The sequence below is a fragment of the Hyalella azteca genome, unplaced genomic scaffold (genome assembly GCF_000764305.2).
Source record: "Hyalella azteca isolate HAZT.00-mixed unplaced genomic scaffold, Hazt_2.0.2 contig10616, whole genome shotgun sequence".
NCBI classification, from domain to species: Eukaryota; Metazoa; Arthropoda; class Malacostraca; order Amphipoda; family Hyalellidae; genus Hyalella; species Hyalella azteca.
This window is the reverse complement of record NW_025940648.1, coordinates 190,590-211,196: the sequence shown is the minus strand read 5'-3', so window position 1 is coordinate 211,196 and position 20,607 is coordinate 190,590. Positions and strand designations below refer to the sequence as shown.

The 20,607-nt window shown below is 39.9% G+C and overlaps 1 protein-coding gene across 1 annotated transcript in view; it reads right to left on the bottom strand.

Annotated features, from left to right (window-relative positions):
- Positions 1 to 5,045: 5,045 nt before the first annotated feature.
- Positions 5,046 to 20,607, bottom strand: part of LOC108668532 (von Willebrand factor A domain-containing protein 7) — a 29,070-nt gene continuing 13,508 nt past the window's right edge. Inside the window, exons 8-16 of the mRNA XM_018155767.2 lie at positions 20,275 to 20,372; positions 19,680 to 19,829; positions 16,178 to 16,465; positions 14,564 to 14,693; positions 13,825 to 13,916; positions 12,782 to 12,986; positions 7,243 to 7,461; positions 6,669 to 6,873; positions 5,046 to 5,929 (exon numbers count right to left, since the gene is read on the bottom strand). Coding sequence (XP_018011256.2) covers positions 5,668 to 5,929; positions 6,669 to 6,873; positions 7,243 to 7,461; positions 12,782 to 12,986; positions 13,825 to 13,916; positions 14,564 to 14,693; positions 16,178 to 16,465; positions 19,680 to 19,829; positions 20,275 to 20,372 — 1,649 coding nt within the window. The 3' untranslated portion in view covers positions 5,046 to 5,667. The remainder of the gene's footprint in view (positions 5,930 to 6,668; positions 6,874 to 7,242; positions 7,462 to 12,781; positions 12,987 to 13,824; positions 13,917 to 14,563; positions 14,694 to 16,177; positions 16,466 to 19,679; positions 19,830 to 20,274; positions 20,373 to 20,607) is intronic.

Here is a 20,607-nt window from a genome sequence, read left to right as displayed (position 1 = left end):
CCAATGCGATACAAGTTGAAGCAGTTCTAAGCACTGCGCGTGCAGTTAAAAGCTCTGCTCGTGCAGTTAAAAGCACTGTCAGTGAGCAGGTCTTAGCACTTTGGGCGAGCAGTTTATAGCAATAGTTCTAAGCGAGCAGTTCAGAGCACTGCGAATTTGCAGTGATATAGAATAGAATAGAATAGAAGTGTCGGCGCTGAAGAAATAGGCCCATGGCCTGTTGCCGATTCTTGAACTTTTCGTGACTTGATTCACAAGGGATCCGGCCTTTGGAACCCGATCTTTCCATAGCTGACGATTGATTGAGATAGCTGCTGGACTTATTGCCTGGTCCATGCATTGCAAACAAGCAGTTCTGAGTACTGCAAGTGAGCAGTTTCAAGCACTGTATGCATGCAGTTCTATTCACTGTAAGCAAGCAGTTCTAAAACTGTAAGTATGCCAGTAAGAGCAATTGACCTGTAGTTTTTCCAGCTCCTTCTTGCTCTTGTGGTCTCAATCACTTCCTACTTTTCTGTCTCAATCACTTCATACATTAATTAACAAATGAATGGAACTAAAAACTAGGCCACATTTAAATATACGCAAATCAGGAGTTCAACAAAAACGACCGATCTCGCTGCGTCGCATTCACCTCAACTAGCACGGAATGAAGGACGTGTAGGGCGGAGTAGCGTCGTATTTCCCTTACAATTCCTTCATTGCAAAGCACCGCACGCATTCCTGCCTGCTATCACAAATAAACCAAGATGATAGTCATGGTACTATAGTTTCTTAGTGCTAATATTGTCGGGGAGAATGGAGCTGGAGGAGGACAACATTAGGCACCGTTCCATGGCGCCCGAACGTTACTGGCCGGCATCCTCAACTACGCAACCACACGCCAACATGCCACCAGGCGCACTGAATGTCTTTCCTGTTAAATCCTGTCCGAAGTCCGAACTCCGAAGTCCGAGCCTCCGCCACTAACCTTTTCTCCAATGGTGAATCTCCCGCAATAATTGCAGGCTGAGTGTTGACTCCAATTAAACATTATCATGAGTATAAATATCACCCCAGTTGTTGGATAGACATTCTTCGACGTAACAATAGCTTTAGCTATAACAATCGTTAAAATAATTTCCATTGTACATGATTCGAGTCAAACAAATAACCACCAAAGCTAAAACATTAGTTGACGAAACTGCAGCAGCATTGAAGTCACTTTCAATTAAGCTTTCTGGGACCGTCGCTGTATCAGTAATTGACGGTAACTCGTCACCTACCGATGATCTCATATGATATTACACTAAAATTAACAGATTTCGTTATATCTTTCGGCGTATGCGCAACCGAATCGCTTTTTTCAACGTAATTCTGAAAATTACATCATATCCGAAACACTTTTCTTACCTGCTGCATTCAAGGTTATTCTTTACTCAGTTTTGAAGCGGTGCTATAGTGCTGTGTACAAATTACCTATTATAATTTATTTTGTTGTTTGTGTGTTCATGGTCTTAATGCCAAGCTTCGTAAAAACGAGCATTCGTTTTTCAGGCACGTATCCACGATACCTCTCGTATCGTGATCTTATATTAAAATTAAAGTCCATTTTTTTCTTGGGAAAGTAGTAAGGTAAGGCTAGACGATGAATCAAAATCGCTCAGCCTTAGGTTTGTTCAAACAGTAAAATTAATTTTTTTTAATTGGTTTAAAAAAAGGGAGTCAGGTGGAACTTCTCTATTTTTCATAAAACGTTGGTTTACACAGATCCTCCTTCGATTAGCACAAGTTAGTTAGTCTTTAAGCAGGTTAACGTTATTTGAGTACGGGATTATTGATAACTAGATTTTTGTAGTTTTTTTTATGATCCAGGGACTCCGTCGGGCTAACGAGCTAGTTTCTGTATATCTAAGAACCTGTTTAACCTAGAGAATTGATAATAGTTATAGAATTGAAAATTATTCAGTGAATTATATGATTTATATATCAACTTGCTATTATTATATTATATTAGCAAGTATTATTATTATTATATAATTATTATATTATATTATTGCTAACTTTGCAACACTTGAACAGTATAGACGCTCATGAACGTCGCTACTTCGACTAAATGAAATCGTCGTTTAATAAGAAAAAACTCTCGCTGTAACATTAATATAATCTTGTGTGAATTAGAACATAACGTTCACGCTGCAGCACTAATTTGATCCTGTAAGAATTGGAACATAATACTCACGTTTGAAAAACCGTACGATTTACTGCGTATTGAGTCATAGCATGCAGCCATATTTAATATTGAAGTGATCCGTATTTTAATCCAATTAAAACTAACTTGATATTGGGACGAGTTACAAAACATTCACTTTAGGTTCTGAACTAGTATTTAATAAATAATTTCTGCTAGTTACAATCTGCTCCTTTATTTTGCGGTACTAACTCAAGCCATTAAAGTTCCGCCAAAATTATTATTAGATTACATTAAATATATAAAGAAAGATAACGAAATCTCCCGTCACCCTTCTTCTGTGTAACCCATTGAAATGTGTGTCGCTATTATTTACTTATTAAAACATTAGCGCCAGCAGGATTAAAAAATTGCAGCGATTATCGATCCCGCGCAACGCCGGGGTAACGTGCTAACACGCTAACATAATGTAAAATATTATTATTCCACGTTTTTTAAGAGCTTTTTTGTATGTGTTTTTGAAGCCTTGAAGTGAGAATATATTGAGGTTATTTGTGCGCGTATGCATGATGCATCGCATGTCAAGATATTACATTAATATAAAATTTCATTTTGAGGGGTTAGATTACGCATGTAGCATTGTAGAGCGGTATTTGACTCTTAACTTGAATGCTAATTGAATTAATACCTTTTTTAAAATTAAACAAATTCATAAACAATCGGGTTCTCCCTAAAATTTAAAATTAATTTTCCGTCAATTCGGTAGGTTGCCCTCACCGTCACGGGTGAAGCCGCTTGAAGCTTGAATTGGTTGGTCATGTTTTCTTTACTCAAGTAGGAAGCAAACGAAGATGTAATTTTTCATTTTGAATGTTTAATGACAATTCTTTAACTCGGCATTACATTGGGTGGTTTCCGAAATCAAATTCAACCGTACATTTTTTAACAGAAATATTACCAAACTAAATGGAAGAGTGAATATGTTGCTCTTTTTCACTCGTGCACTTCTGCTATATCCAATATAAACAAACATGGGCAGTGAGATGGCTTAGGAGTGCGAGGCTCCTGCATACCATCTTGAGTGACGCTGAGAGAATAAGCTGCAGAACCTGCGAACAGACTAAGCTGCAAAATCCGCTGACAGACTGAGCTACAGATCCAGCTGACAGACGGAGCTGCAGAACCCGCTGACAGACTGAGCAGCAAAACCTGCTGACAGACTGAGCTGCAGAATCCGCTGACAGACGGAGCTGCAGACCCACTGACAGACTGAGCTGCAGAATCTTCTGACAAACTAAGCTACCGCTTAAACAGCAAGGATCGCTTCACGTTTCCACACCGCGTAAAAGGCAGGGATCCCTTCACATTTCCACACCATGTTTCCTAATTTGTTAATCAAGAGAATGAAGAGGTGGTTGTTATAACAATGGTGGCGATTCATTTACTAGTTCAAAGTCTGATGCCATAAACTTGCCACATTAGTTTGATCTACTTAATTAATTTTAAATCATATCTAACATTACAAAATTCTTGATATTGAACATTGGATGTTCCAAAACAGATATTGAACATTGGAACATTTAAGTTCCTATATTACCTCCATGTTATATTCTCATATTCACCTAATCTTGTACCATAGGTCAATAGTTAATTAATTTGCTGAGTTTGGAACCATTCCCGGTAAGTTTGTGAGATTTAATTGAGTAAGTATTTTTACTTTCACTACTATGTATGGCGCTGCATGTTGACTTCATATATAAGGGATGATATCACATTGCTCCGAGGAAATTTGATCTAAGTTCTTTGCTCGAATCTGGTAAATTATTTAGTGTATTTATAGTGGATTTAATCCACTATAAATATGATATTTATTTCACTAAAATAATGCATTGTTGTGCTCCAATAAACAGGTCTTTTTTTAAACTTGATAATTTGTTAACCTGTTGAGAGGAGGCTATCGTTTCCGTGATCCTACTGCTAGGAACACTACCAGTGACTTCCGTATATTAACTGACCACTGAGTATTAACTGACTTCACGTTGCGGGTCAGTAAAGTGTCTTAAGATCTTGTGTTAGATTGTTGGTAGCGGCGCGGTCGTGAGTAAAATATGTAGTAATGAATTTTTATCATACTCATATAAGTGGGTTAAAGGGCTGGTATTCAATTGGAAAGTTCACAACGGTTTACAGGATCGCTATAGTGCCAGCAAAAATTCACACTAGATTCAGGACTAAGTTTAAAAAAAAATTCTCTTTATTTTACTTTTGAAATAATTGTGCCGCAGTTAATTGAATAGTTAAGAATTATATGTTGTGTAAATTAAAAAATAGCATATGATAGGCATGAGGGAGATGGTCCTCTTTGCACGCTAGGTACCTGGAGAAATAAATCTTATTTACGATCAACTATGCAATGTGTAAGGTGATTCATTCACCCTATGATTATTGTCAATCTATCTGCACTATCATTGAAATAGGAGAAATAAAATACTGGATTCCTTTCGAGCGTGACCGCGAGCCCACTTAGGCCATGAGAGCAGATATCAAGTCTGAACTAATGTGCGCACTTTCGTACTTGGGGCAAGACACCAAACCATCACAATGGCAGCAGACTGTACCTACCATCAAGATTGCAAAATAAAATTCGGTGATACGAAGAGCAAAATTACGTGCATGCAATCCATTATTAGGAATATGTCATTTATATTCTATGCAATGAATTGCCCACGAGACGAATTCTGTTTAATGCTGGCAAACCTTTTATAAGAATATATAAATACTTAAAATAATTGCGACGAGATTTAATTACATTTGTCAAAAACAGATAATTTTTTCACGTACGAAATAGAAAATTCAAAGAAAATAGAAACGTCAATGTAATTCTTTAAAATCGCACTTATGCACGTAAACAATTATATAATTGGAAGAATTTTATTGCGATTATAGATTCGTGAGTATTTATTTCCGAAATTGTAACCACGTTATGTTTGATTATACTTCTGTAATATCGAACTCTAATTTTTTCAGTCATGCAATGAAGAAAGCATTAAAAATAGAGGGGGAAAGGTAAGCTGGCAAGGTAAGACACGCGAAAGATGATCAAATACAGATCTTAACATTACTCAAACTGTATATCGATCAAGAGTATAATGTCAAAGATAAGGGTACTCGTATGAAAATACCGACGCGATATGTAAGACACCAGCGAGCTATTCGTGAATTCAATTCATGTCGTTTACTTTAAGTTTAAAAGTCTTCACGCACAAATAAAGTGATCCATTTGCACTTCTACGTCTTCTAGAATGTTTTGAAGCCCTGCATCTTTTTACTGAATCAGCGGTCTATGTACCGCCTCAATATTTCTCATGTTCCACTTGAGCCTTTCCTCGTATAAGATCTTTCGTACAGTTCTAATTTTCTTCGTCAGTCAACCGACCAGAGCGCTCAAGTTAGGTTAGGTTCGGTTAGGTTTTAACCGAGCATCTGACGCACACATTTTAGAGGTGTGTAACGTTCCTTGTGACGAACATTTCACCGTCTTCCACGTCGCTTGTGTCAATGACGTAAGCCACGACGCTGCTGTATTGTCCCTTAGGAGAAGTCGCTGTGATCACAAGAGAGTTGGACACAGACTTGATGCTCGAGATGTCGTAAGTTCTGTGTTCCGTATGATTGACCAACTGCTGGAAGGCGTTCACCCTAGTAGGTAAGTGGACGAACAACACCAAGTTGACTGACTTCTTGCTCACCACTCGAACGCTGTACCGAAAAAGAGACGTTAATGCACATCAAAGCCGTAAATTGTTGCTGCCCGCTACTTTGAGATTATGATCCATGTTTTAGAACGTGGATTTAATTCAAGAATAACCTGGATGACGTGCTGTTTGATTTTTCATCAAGTAATATGTTTGGATTTTCATGCGGACACGAACATGCATTCAGTGGGAGACATCGTAAAAAATGTATGTGACATCAAAACCTTGATCACATTTGGCAGCATGCCCATCTTTCTTAAGGCCCTTTTCCACTACGGGATTGATTCGGAAGGATTGAGACTGGCCTGAGACCACTAAGCCACACGGCAGGGCCTCAAAACTGGCGTGCGAGTCTCCACTACGCGCATTTGCTGAGATCGAGACTGAGTTCCATCTGGGCTACCGCTCCGCCGCGCTCGACATTTCAGTACGTATATTGGAGCGACAGCAACACATAACCTACTTGACGGAAGTCACGACGGCATACAACCTACTTACTTAGACGGAAGTCACAGTGACACTCCCGCGAGTGCCGCGACCCGCATGCATGCCGCAGCATGCGGCTCATAGTGTGTCTAGTCAAAGATTGAACAGCGTTTGACTCCCCGTTGCGCACGTCTCGATGGTCCGAACTACCTCAGTATGGACTGAAACAGTTTTTCAGGCGTCAGTCGCGCAGAGTCAGTCATAGTGGAAAAGGGCCTTGCATGCACTTGTATGGAAATATGTAGTAAAAACTTGACCTTTTTCGTGACAATACAATGGGGTATCCTAAAGAGTCGGCAGCGTTGATGGTAAAAGTTTCATCCGTTTCAGCAGTGTTGGTGAGACTGAAGTGAACCGAAAGTTTCGTTCCACGACTCCCCCACACCTCACGGCCGCTGCCAAGGCAAACTCGAAACTCGCAAGGCAGCTGAATCTGCTGGCTCATGCGTACGAGGTCACGACCTGATCGAGAACGTTCGACGATAGTTCCAAATTTTAGCATGTCCCCTTAGAAATAGGATGCCCAGTGAGCACCAAGGGCGTTGACGCATCAAATAGTTGCTAACATACTTCACTCCCAGAGTCACGAAACTATACAGCGTAAGGCGTAATCAAACATTTCTGAACGAGCATCTTAAAATCATGAAATCTACTTGTATATTTCCGGCACTGCCTGCATATTATATGAAGTTAAGATGAATTTTGGTGCTATGGAAAAATTCAATTCCCATTAAATTATTGATGAGTCATCAAAATTATTTTCAGCAAATTTCTGCCCCTCTACACTTCAGTACCAGTCAAATCATCGTGTCACAGAGTTTTATTATTCACCTTCAGAGTCCTGTGCCTTGTAGACGACGCTGAATGGCAACAGTGGTAGCGTGCTGGAATCGTTTAGTCTAGCATAAGTGATGAATCGAGGTGAGGTTGTTGGCAACTTCAGAGAGCGGGAGTCAGGGCTAGCGAGCGGCGTCAATTCGACGGATATCACTCTCTGCAAGCTGGCCGTGTCGATGCCAGGCACTGATACTCCTAGGTATTCGTGCATGCCTGTTGTAAAGAGAGTTTTGTTTTAGTGGTGCAGTTGTTGCGGTTGCGGTGCTACTAGGAACTAGTGGAAGAGAACAAGAGGTGGCGTAGAGTGGACAGACAGAGAAAGGAAAAATGAAAAAGTCAGTTGGAAATGAAGGCAGGCGCATAGCGCATAATTTTTTTGTTTCGTTGTGTGGCTTTAGGTTTACGTTGGGTGCGGGAAGATAGGGAAACAGTCAGGGCTTTGATTGACTGTGGTGGAGTGTTGTGATTGTTGTGGAGTGCCCAAACTATCTAACAGTAATCAAATTTGAGTACTTTTAGATGTAAAATTCTTTTTACATGGGCTTTCGCTTTTTTCCATCCCGTCTTTTCCCTATTTTTTCTGTTTCTTATTACTTTAAGTGTACATATTTTAAATAATACTTAGATGGAATGGAAATACTTATAATATGATAAATAATACAATGATGGAATGATAATGGTTATGATGATGAAGTTGATGGGTTGAGCCGCTCGAGACTCGGAGAGAAGTTAGATGGTTTGGTAGCACAAGAAGATTCGGTTATGTCTTAGCTGTGCGTCACTCGGTGGGTCGCGGCAGTCCGTCAGCATCGTTTATTGAGCCCCGCGCCTTGTCGTGGTCTGAACACTTGCCCTAGGCCCCCAACCCGTGCTCGCCCGCTGGGGCAAGCCCGGCGGGTTCGAGACAGAAGGAGATGGTACGAGGGATGAGGGAGGTAGGGGGAGGCATAACGCAGGTATATGTCTGTAGTGCAGTCAAATATACAGAAGAATCGTAGGAACAGAGGCACAATAAAAATAAGAAGTTACAATTCATGCCGGTGACTCGCACTTTCTTCAGGGAGGCTGAAATAAATTCGAAAGATTAGTCGAAAGTTCAGAGCACTGGACACCAGAATCACTTGGTAGTACTCACGAGGGGCCACTTGTGTTTTTCGTGTGAGAAGTCCGTAAATATCTATTCGTATCATGAAAAGTTGAAGTTTCATTTATCTCTCTATATTAAACTTTTCATACTTTTCCCGGTCGCCTGAATAACCAACACACCTCCATCGTCGGATGAAAACCTAAAACACAGGTACAAACATTTAGCAAACTAAATTCACATTGGAGATCTTATAACATAAATTGCCAAATGAAAACAAATAAGAATGAAGTAAATATTAGCAGATCAGCCTATCTATTTTCAATTTCGAGGGGATTTGAACTGTAGGCGGCATTTAAAATAGGCTTTTGTTTAAAAATATACAGGGACTCTAAAATTCGCGGATCAGAAACACCAGTTGTGGAGGTTAAAATTCTAAAATTACTATCTGAACCCGGGACGTTGCTTTACTCGGCATGAAAGCGTACTGCTGAATGAGGGGGGATGCGCACGCAGGTTTCCTGTTCAAAAACTCCTCCCTTTGTGCTCCGCCAGCCTAGTATAAAAATTGCGAGATATCATACCGACATACGCAGATGCGCACCGCGCAAAAATATATTAACAAACTAGGGACGATCGCATAGGAACCAGGAGTGTATTTAATACTTGAAAAATATACTGATTTTAAAGTTATGCACCAGCAATACATGAAGATTTACATTTGGGAGGTATAAAGAGAACAAACTTTTCAATTTCTTAGACATAGACTCCGAATCTGTAGCAAAGTAAGAAAATGAACAATAAACAGCATTCCTAGTGTCACATTCGGAAGCAACCTTAGAATATTTCTTAGACAAAAATTTCTTAGAGTATTTACCAATTGCGACGGAAACCCATTGAGTGAAAACGTACTGCGTAAAATCTCAAATTCGGAGAGTATGGAAAGTACAGCAAATACGAAAGCTACGGTTTATCAACGTTTGAATCCCATGTAATTTAAAACGAAATTAAAAAAGCTAAAAAAAAAGCTGGTGCTTAAGCCTGTAAATGTCGATTTTCGGTTAACAGATGTCCGAAAATGGCCATTTGATTTTGTGACATTGCAATCAAGAAAAGATAAACTATTTTGAATTCAAGCTCCATGTAAATTTGATAGACTTGTGTTGGAGATCAAGATAAGTAAATAAAAAGCCTACAGGAGAGGGATGCTTGCAAATTAAAAAAGTGTCATCGACTTATAGTTGCTATTCGGTTATAGAATAGTGGCCCAAAATCAAGAGGATCGTGATGTAGCCTCGTGAAAACACATGAAAATGTTAGCAAAAGTAGGGCCGAGAAAATGACCAATGCCCAAACCATCAATTTGCCAATAAAATTTGCTAGCAAATACAATAAATGAGTTCAAAACAGATAATTCAAGAAGAGATATTTAAAAATTGCGGTTCAAACCCATTACACAGTCATTGACACTTTTAAACGAAGATCTCAGGCAGATATCAATAGATTCATGACATATTGGTAAACAAATTTTCGACTTCAAAGAAGCCATGATTAAGTTCTGAACATTAGTAAAATTCTTTAAACGTTATTAGAGCGTCGGTAATTCTGATTTAAATTATATTATACTGGATTGAACGTAGTTATGGGTGAATTAATAACTTGAGTTATGAAAGTTATTGGAAGTTAGAGACTTAGAGTGAAGATTGAGCAGGCTATACAGGAATTTGGGGTGAAACTGTGAAGCTTGTATAAGGTGCAGGGTGCTACTGTTCTCGAGACCGTGAGACCGAGGGTTGTTTACAGTTGAGAATGGCGAGAGCATCAAACGGCTGACCATTGCGGATTTCATAACTGTCACGGCGTCACTTCGAGGGATAGATAGGCTTAAAGTGTGGGCGAGACGAGCGTATATAAGGAACATAGAATTGGCGCCAAGAATTGGTTCTACAGTGGTGACCGTCTCGTCAGTACGGTCTGTACTCTGTAGCTATCTCCGCGACAGCATCGGCCGTTGGGCGGCGGGTCGCGAAAAACTGGCCGTGCGAAACGTCGCGTTATTTGACCACACGATTCCGATATAACAACGCCAAAAATTATCAAGCATCGGCCACGACTTCGTCATATATGTACGGTCAACATCATTGCTACGGCTGTGACTCAGCCGTGAGACAACGCGAGAAGCCACGATTTGTCCAACGATTATAACACCGGCAATCATGGAGACTCAGTACAGACCACTGCGCGGCATTTTTCATTGGTACGGTCATCAGCACAGCACGATCACAGTTCTCATCAGAAAAAACTATACGGTCACGACCATCGACCGCAGTAAACATACAAAGAAACCTACGGCCAGACTGACCGCAAGGCATCGATATTGGCGAGACACAACGGTTAGGTGGAAAAGCAACCGAGCTACGCGTGACTACAGCTGAGGTACGGCTGCAAACGTGCGCGTTTACAGTTACGGTCGTTTACTGTCTTCTCATGGGAACTGCAACTGATCAACGTTTTTCTGGTAAAAAGTTATTTTAGCGATGTAAACTAATAGGTTCTCAATTTTGATTGTGTTCAGATTACCGTTTTTCATCTACTAGAGATTTTTGGTTAACGTAGCATGTGAAATTAAATTTTCCAATTTAATATGAATTGTACCAGTGTTTCATTAGAACCCTCTCTCTGTACTATTTTTACCGTAAACATATTCATAAGAGAATCTACATACGCGCTATTTAAACCACTGCGGACCCAGCCTTACCGAAATTAAAGCGATTGCCGATATAATATAAGTATAATAATAGTAAAATCTCAAAACTACTCAACTTAAAAACGCATTTCTTAATCAAACGATCCCCGAACAAGTAAGTATTGCCAACCGTATATTAATTGGTGGTGAGACAGTTCAAAACCGGAACTAAAAATTTAACAAGTTTGAAGTTCGGAGTATTATACGCAGGAAAGATTGGGCGGAATTGAAATTTCAAAGCGAAATCTAGTTTACGAATTTTGGGCAAGCCTTACAAAATCCGAGGGCAAGAGCCAGAGGCATAAAGTTTGAAGTAAGTTTCAAATGAAAGTGCAGCGGAATCTTTAAGTTTTCGCAGGAAATTATTAATTTTGTTCTCAATCTTCAAAATATTTTTTAGCAATTGGATCTGTAATTTCGATAAATTACAGATCCAAATTACAGATCTTTCGGTCCTACTTTTACTAGAAATTTCATGTGGTGTTCAAGAAGCTATATGGCTGGCCAATTAACATTTTGATTTTAAGCCACTATTCCATAACCGATATGTCGTAACTTTCTTAATTTTCAAGCATCCATCTCATGTAGGCCCTTTCTTTGATTATATTAATCTTCAACACAAGTCTATCAAATTTACCACGGAAATTGAAACCAACAATAGTTTATCTTTTCTTGAATGCAATACCACAAAATCAAATGGCCGTTTTCAGACATCAGTTTACCGAAAATCAACGTTTACCGGCTCAAGCACCAGCTTTTGTTCTTTCAGTCTCAAATTAAATGGGATTCAATAAACCGTGGCTTTCGTATTTGCACTATTTTCCATACTATGCACTATGAATTTTACCGTTGACGCAGTACGTTTTCACTCAATGGGTTTCCGTCCCAATTGGTAGATACACAAATTATGGAAATTTCAATTCTACGCAATATTCTGATGTTGTTCCCGAACGTGGCAATAGGAATGCTGTTCATTGTTCATTTCCTTACCTTGGGCCCGCTTCGGAGTCTATCTCTAAGCAGCTGAAAGGTTTTTCTCTAAATACCTGCAAAATGAAAATCTTTATTTATTGCTGGTTTTAAATTAAATTTTAAATTCAGTTCTTTGTTTCAAGTATAAAGATGCACTACCTGTTCCTATGCGATTGTCCTTAGTTTATCAATATAGTTGTGCACTGTGCGCATCTGCGTATGCCGGTATGGCATCTCGCAATTTTTATACTAGGCTGGCGGACTACAAAGGAAGGAATTTTTGAACAGGAAACCTGCTTGTGCATCTCCTTCATCCAGCAGTACGCGTTCATGCCGAGCAGTGCAACGTCCCGGAGTCCGATAGTGATTTTAGAATTTTAGCATCCACAACCATTTTAGAGTAGCTGTATATTTTTAAACAAAAACCTAGTTTAAATGCCGCCTACAGTTCATATGCCCTCGAAATTGTGAATAGATAAGTTTGTCTGCTAATATTTACTTCATTCTTATTTGTTTTCATTTGACGATTTATGTTTTAAGATCTTCATTGTGAATTTAGTTTGCTAATTGTTTGTACTTGGGTTTTAGGTTGTGAACTGACGATGGAGCTGGACTCCGAAACGTTTTCATTCATAGGAAATGGTGATTTTTTGGCTGTTTTTTTTTAATTATTGATGGACTTGCGATTTAAGCAATCAAGTGATCTTAGTACAAACACACATATAGCTCACCTGAAGAAGAGGGGTGTGATAAACGTTGCAAAGACGGGTAGCTGCTGTTGACATCAGCGTGGTAGAACGAAGGGATGATATCCGCCGCTGAAGATGCCGTAACTATGACTGACGCGACGCCAGATGGAAGGTACGTCAATGTCAGATATTTGATTTTTTTCGCCAATGCCGACCTGACAAGCATGAACGTGCGCCCCACTTTGTACTGTAAACAAAGACATGCAGGATATTCTGAAAAAGTTACTGAATTTTTCCATAGTATAATGCATTGTCAAGCACAACACACATGCATGCTGAACAGTCTGTCGCACGCGTGCAACCTTTCATTCTGATTTCTTAGCGCGCTTTGAAAACCAGCATCGCCATTTTTTGGCAGAATCATTTGCCGGGAGCTATTATTTCTGAATTGTCTACTTGAGAATTTAAGATACACTAGGTAAAACGTACCCTGAATTCGACCCCACCCACATTCCAAAACCCAAATTCCAAAAGACTGCTCAACACCCTTACCCAAACATGCAAAGAATTAAACGTTGTTTCATCGAAATTGACTTATAATCATCATGGTACCGAATACGCGCGCCCCACGATCGCCCCAAGCTCGACGGGTATTTCACAAGATTCTCCTTCGGCGCTTATTTCGCTCCGGCAACCGGAACCTAAAGCGGACATAGAGCTTCTAAATTACAACACAAAAAGAACTTGGGGCGACCCTGAGCCAGCGGCTGACAGGCATCCAAATTTTGATAGGGTTGCAACCTTGTTTCAAAATAGTACAAAAAGATGAAATAATAGTACCATAAAGCAATCGGAGTCAACGTGGCAAAGCATGCCCAAATTACGCATGGTCAACTGCATCTGGCGTGAGAAGTTAGATCTTACAGCTGCTGGTAGAAATGTCGTCTAATAACAAATGAAGACAAGAGAAAAAAATGCTCGTTAGATAAAGTTTATTTTAAGAAATGTCGTCTAATAACAAATGAAGACAAGAGAAAAAATGCTCCTTAGATAAAGTTTATTTTAAAGTCAAGTTTAATCTTTACCTTCATAATGTCTGGAGTGACTGGAACCTGGTTGACCCGATAAGGATTTCTGGTTGTCGTTGGAGGAGCACCAAGAAGATCAGTAATCGATCCTGAAAAATTTAGAGAAGTAAAATGATCTCAGTCGAGTGATAAGATGTGAAAATTCAAACGAAATAGCGGGAATTACAAAGTAACCAACCTAAAATTGGCATTATTTTCTCTAAAACTTTGAGCTTAAATAATGTGGGTTTTGGCCATTTTGCGTGTTAAAAATATTAAAAGCAACTTATTTATCAGTAAGCGTATCAATAAAACACCTTATTTTTAATACTACTATTATTATTATATTGTGACTAGTGTCGGAAGATTTCTCTCTGCATTTGCTTTTCCAATCCATTCTCTGCATCTGCTCTTCCAATTATGTCCTTTTTCATCTCTAACAACCATTTCATAATTTTACATTGTGGCGTGATTGGTTACTCAAGATTATTTGCCTTAATTTATTGCTTTCCAATGGAACGCGAGGGATTCAATACTAGTTCAAGATTGTAAGGTGTCAAAAATCCAGCGATTAATAGATCCAAATTATAGACAAATTAAATAGGCGAATACGATGGAATAGAGCTCTATCCGACGAATATGAGTGGTTCTCGTCTATAAAATCTAGATTTGTTTAAGAAGACACAGTTCGTCACATAATTCAAAATTTTCCGTCTCATACGAAATTTTATCGTACTAATGAATTTCTAATACCCACCACCATCAGCCGTCATAGTTGCTGAGACAAAAGTGCCGTAGAGCGATATGCCGACTGCCTGCACGCGATTATCCACTGTGATGTTGATGATCTTGGCACTCGACCCCGAAATATCGCGATACAACACAACCTGTGCAGGACATGATCAGAACAGAATACAACCTGCCCAGAATACGATCTGAACAGAAAACAATATGTACGAAACACAATCTATGGATATCATTTATGCGTAATGGAAACTGCACTAAAACCTTCGCATTAAATATTCGGCATTCATGCGAAGCCGAAGTAAAACCCAAACCATCAGTTAGAATAAAAGAAAAAACAATGCGTTTATCATAATCATATGTAAATAATTACCTAATAGCAAAATCTCATATGCGGAGTACATCATATAAATAAGTTTGTCTCAAATCACAAGCCACTGATTTTTGACCTCATGTTACTCTGCAATGAATGCCTATAATTTTGAACAATTGGCCCTTTTTACCACAGATTCAATAGCCGTCAGTAAACGATCCCATGCCATGATTCTATTTTAAATATTTAAATTCATACCCCACAACCCAACTATAAACGAGAATAGCCGTGTATAATTAATGTGCTTTTATACATCTCTTGATATTCTTCCCTGTGCTTGAAAGTTTGTCGCCTATGTCGCATTGTAACCAATAGACTGAGCTCACGACCAGGTCCGCGTACAAATAATTATTCCTTGCAAAAGAATTGGACGTTCAGTAATGCTCCAGACATTGGGAAATTAAGACGCAATTGATCATTCGTTAGTGAAAAATTACCTAAAATCTTAAATTTTTTAGGTAAAATGCTTACTTTTTAAATTAATTTGCAATTAGCCATTAGAATTTAGATTGCGGACCTCAAGGTTGCTTCACACTAGATGGGCCATTATGTCTCCAAATCAACCGCGGATTGATTGTGCTATCCATAACCGAATAAAAATAACCGTAGATCAGGATCATGATGCATTATATCATTCATGCAAACTCCACCAACTACAAAAGCATATCGACCCCGGAACAATAACTTTGCGGGCACAATTGAACCGTAAATAAGCCTCTATTCCATCACTGCCGTGCTCTCTCCGCACTTACCTTAATTATAGCTGTTATAATGGAATGAGTCTTACCAGGATCCAGATAACTTTGTCTTTCTGTGTCTTTGTTCCCACCATAATATTGTATATCTAACCGTACTCCATGCCTGCATTTTCACTCCCTGCCCTCCTCTCATCCTCACGCCCCATTCTGTAAAAGGGCACCTCCGACCCAAACCTAACAGGATCGCCCCAAAGGGCTGGGGTCACAAACTCCCAACAAAGCCTTCGATCACCCTTATCCTCATCACCCTGACAGCCGACTGAATGCTAACTATCTCTCAAAATAACTCAACAGCTCTTTTCCTTATTTGATTGTTCGAGGTTCAGACAAACCGTCTCCAATTTACCAAGTCTTTAATTAATGCAAGTTTAACGATAGTAGGCGCAGCACACAATGAACCCATGTTATTAGATGCATGCACTGCACTAAGCACATGACCGACTCATCCTTAGGTACATTTTGAAAGTGTCATTAGCCGAAAGTGAACGAAACATACCTCGCCCTGAAAATACTGTTGCTTGACAGCGGCAAGAGCGCTCCTCAGATCAGTAGCAGTTGGCACGTCGATGACGTGACCTCCTGTCACTAAGGCGAATTCTGCCAGGATCTGGTAGACGCGACTTGCTGAAAGCAGCTCTTGCTCTCCTTCAGCAGGCTCCGGCTCAAGGGGAATGGCACTAACGTTTCCCCAAATCCATGTGTCATATGATGAATTAGTTTTGCTTGATTGGTTCTGTGCGGTCTCATCTTTTTGTAAAATGTGTCCAACCACCAACGGCATTACCTGGAAGATGTTAAGCAATTGAAATGCCGAGAGCGCCCAATGTGCGAGGCATAGAGACGTGGCAAATGGAGTGAGGTAAGCCAGATTATTTTCGAAATTTGTTGTCTTTATTTGATCGGAATTAATTTTTTAATTCTAGGTAATGTCGGAAGTCTTGATACGACAACAAGCGTTCAATCTATGAAGGAAACACAGCTTTGGCCGGAACGTTGGTATGAGTATGATTCAACTTAAGAAAATATACCCAACATTATCTACTAACGGGCCCGCTATATTCTATACGACCGAGAACTAAACGAACATCAACTACATCGACTTTCACACACTACTGGATAACCCCAACCCGTTCAACTTCTTGCAGATTTAGACGCCAGACACAAAACACTAGAAAACTGTATCTTCTACCACATAGGCAGAAATTTACACTCTACCACATCGGCCCCTAGTTTTCAACTCTAATCACCCACAACAGCAAGACATCAATCACCAGACAGAGTCATGCACAACAATAAGGCATTCCACAACATCCAGTTAATCATTCAATTTAGACTTGAAACACCACACAATCCTATCAGCTTTCCATAATAGCCACAATCTATGCAAACTCTGTACAAATACCATCTGTCCCCGTAGATCCTTCAATCGAGAAAATTGGGCACTATGCAAGTAAACCCTATCACAGTACAAAAGATTCGCACAACCCGACTATATATCAGCTAAAATCTGCACTGAGAAAAATAATAATGGACAAAACACGTAAAGAACGCCACCGAAACTTCAATCCTCAGTATAGAACACCGCATCATTCCTGAAATTAAACCCATTCACGAAACATTACATTAAACACGATATCAGGCCACTTTTCAATATATCTACACCCACGCTCCTACGACAGCACTCAGCAGACAATTCATCGCCTTACGCCAACAACTGCAAACAGACAGCTGCAACAGACATGGCAGAAACTCATCAGCCCCTGAAAAACACAAATAGATCCTAAAAATTCTGGTCATCGCTAAAACGCATGATAGGCTCTAGCACGAAAACATTAAATACACAACATTATACATCAGAACAAAAATAAACCATTTGTGGAAAACAATGTCAGGAAATTTTTACACAGAAAGACATTGACAATGAAGAATTTGACATTGAACATATCATCATAATATAAGACCACGTAAACAACGAGACACACCTCATTCAACCATAAAATCTTGGTAACTTTGCCAGACGTACTTTCCGCCTTCTCCCATGCAGTTGACTCCACCCATCAATGTTAGATTATTTCATCGCTCATTTAAAACATTAAATCCGAACGCAACGGGCCCAACTGGCATCACAACTGTCTAGCTTAAACGTCCCCACAAAACACGATACAGTACTTGTTATACATATAAAACCATCGGACGGATGTTCCCCAGACTCGCTCATGCACGCAATAATGATCTTTCTCCCCAAACCCAACAGTTCACAACACCAAGTTCAAACAATAGTCACCTAGCTTTCACTATTAGGCAGACACGATATGATCCTGGACAAAATTTTAAACAGATCATACGAACACATCACATTTCAGAACACACACAACACGGTTTTAGAAAACACAGATGGACACACACACAGCTGGGCACCAAGAAGGGCGTATATTTTGTATGTGCCCAGTTTTCGAATAGTGGGTACTCGTTGCTTTTAATTGAGACTCTCCTACTGTTAGCCGTCACCGTGTAGGGTCAAAACCCGGACGACGAATTTTTACAGCTTTTTAGGCCAGAGTATGATATATATTCATTGATAGTTGCCAATAAATAATCATCCTATTCGAAGGCATGCTGCATTCTCGGGAGTTGTTTGCGTTCGTTGTCGTCCTTCTTAATTTTTGATGCAGATCGTAAGCCATGCAGCGATTAATATATTTTCTGATGCTATATTTGCGGTTACTGATGCTGATACTAATGTACATAAAGAAAATGTTGAGTTAATTACATGTTTGTAGCAAAACTTAGGATGTTATATGCAGCGTTGGAGCATGTTCGAACGCGACTAGTGTGCACGCGCTTTCTGAATGAATAAGTTCAGATCTGGTTCTATGTTAGTTTAGTTAGTTTTGTGGCCAAATGTTTACTAGCGCTTCAGTTATTTCGCTATCTCGCAATGAAAGTTAAGATGAACATCACCAAAGAGGTGGAAGGTCTCAGTTATCGAAAGTTTCTTAAATCGAAATTCATTCATCACCCACAAGAGGCGGAAGGTCTCAATTGTCCAGCCCGCTGAAGCTGGCTCGAAAGAAGCAGTGTTAGCATCTCAAAAAGAAGTGACAAGAAAGGACAGGTGGAAAGTGACAGAAACTAAGGCACTCGAACAAGAGATCGCTTACACGGGACGTCGGCCGCCCGCACGAGAGAGACAGAAGGGAAATGTAAGGAATCCTGCCAACATAATAACTTAACCCCACAACTGAGACCTGTAGTCAGACACTGCGAGCTCAGCGGTGGGGCGCTCAGGAACAATCCCCCTATAAGAGCGCGAGATCCCATATGACTTCTGACGAGCACAGACACGCGTCAGAAGTCCTTCCTGAGAGGTTGGTTCTATGCGATTCTATCTGCAGTACATGCTGATTTCTACATAAAAGAAAAATGAAAATTTCCAGAGATTATATCTGACGGCACCATGTGGCTGAGGTTAACAGCCCATACATTGAATGAATTCTACATTGGAGAGAACAGGGATGTTTGTTTGCACACTCGTGTATGGGATGTATACAGGGACGTATGAACAGTCTTACTCGTCATCAATGATTTCATTGTCGTATTCCATCTGCTTTTCTGGGAAACAGATATCGCCGCAATTTATTCAGAGTTTATGTTTTGGAAAGGTATATGTAATTTTCATACATTTACGCTGCAATTTTTTTACATTCTACGCATCGTATTCGAATCGTATACATTCGACGCATCGTATTCGAATATTGGACACATTTTTTTCAATGTTGATGTATAATAATTCCCAGGCAGGATATAAAAGTGACCTGTTCGCTGTTCCTATAACGTCTGGTTACCTAACCGTCCTTCTGATCAACCTAACCTAACCAGCTACTCCATTCGCTAACTTCAAGCCACGCACAACCAAACATTTGCAGCCATTCCATTGTAGAAATAGATGCCTGTTGACATATTTTAGCAGCGTCGAAAATATGATGAATAGGAATCACCTTGATTCTCTTGCGCAACAGCAGTTCTCGTGTATGCAGGGGCATGTTGGCCCCCGTGTTCCCTCCCAAGGGAGCGCTCTCCGTTAGCATGAAGACCTCCGTGTCAGGCAGTGCTGCGTGGGCAGCCGTGTGCAGACCAGCCAGAGGGTCCTGAGTGGAGGAAAGTTTAGGGTACTAGAGTGGATGATGAGTAAAGATGCAGAATATATGGATGAGTTTATTTGATGAATATAGAAATCATGAGGTGCTGGATTGGGTTATGCCTGGCAAGGGACAAGGGTCAGAATGAGTTGTTATGCGGTCAGAAAGATACAAGTTTACACTTTAGTTCACATCTCCTATTAGTGGTCGAGCAAGTTAGCGGGCTTGGTAGCTCACGATGTTAAGTACTTTAAGCCAGTCTCGTCTTCATGGATGTGTAAATTTGCGGCCCACGGCTGCGCGCCTATCACCCTCATATAGTCACAATAGATACAGAAACCTCTTCATATTTACAGATTTTAAGGAAAATATCATGCTCGACCAGAGACCACAGGAAAAGAACTATCATCGATCTCTACGGCATTGCGTGGGCAATATTCTTACAATAACTGACCCGTAGTGCAGCTGCTGAGTCATCGACTAGGGAGGATTTTAGGGCTTGTACAAGAGCAGTAGCAGAACCTGACCGAAACACTCCTCCCCCTCCTCTTACTGCCCACAGAAAACTCATATAATGATTAATAGTTATGCATATTTCACTCTTTTAATCCAATTAATACATATTATTTGTATATAATTTACTGCAGTAAATATTATTCGTCGTAATGTTGTTGGAGGTAAATTAGCGCCGCACAATTGGCAGGCGATAATTGAGCGCCCTATTTTCTTTCCAGAAACGACGATAAAATTGAGCGCGTGTCCAATTATTCAAACAAAAGAGACGCCC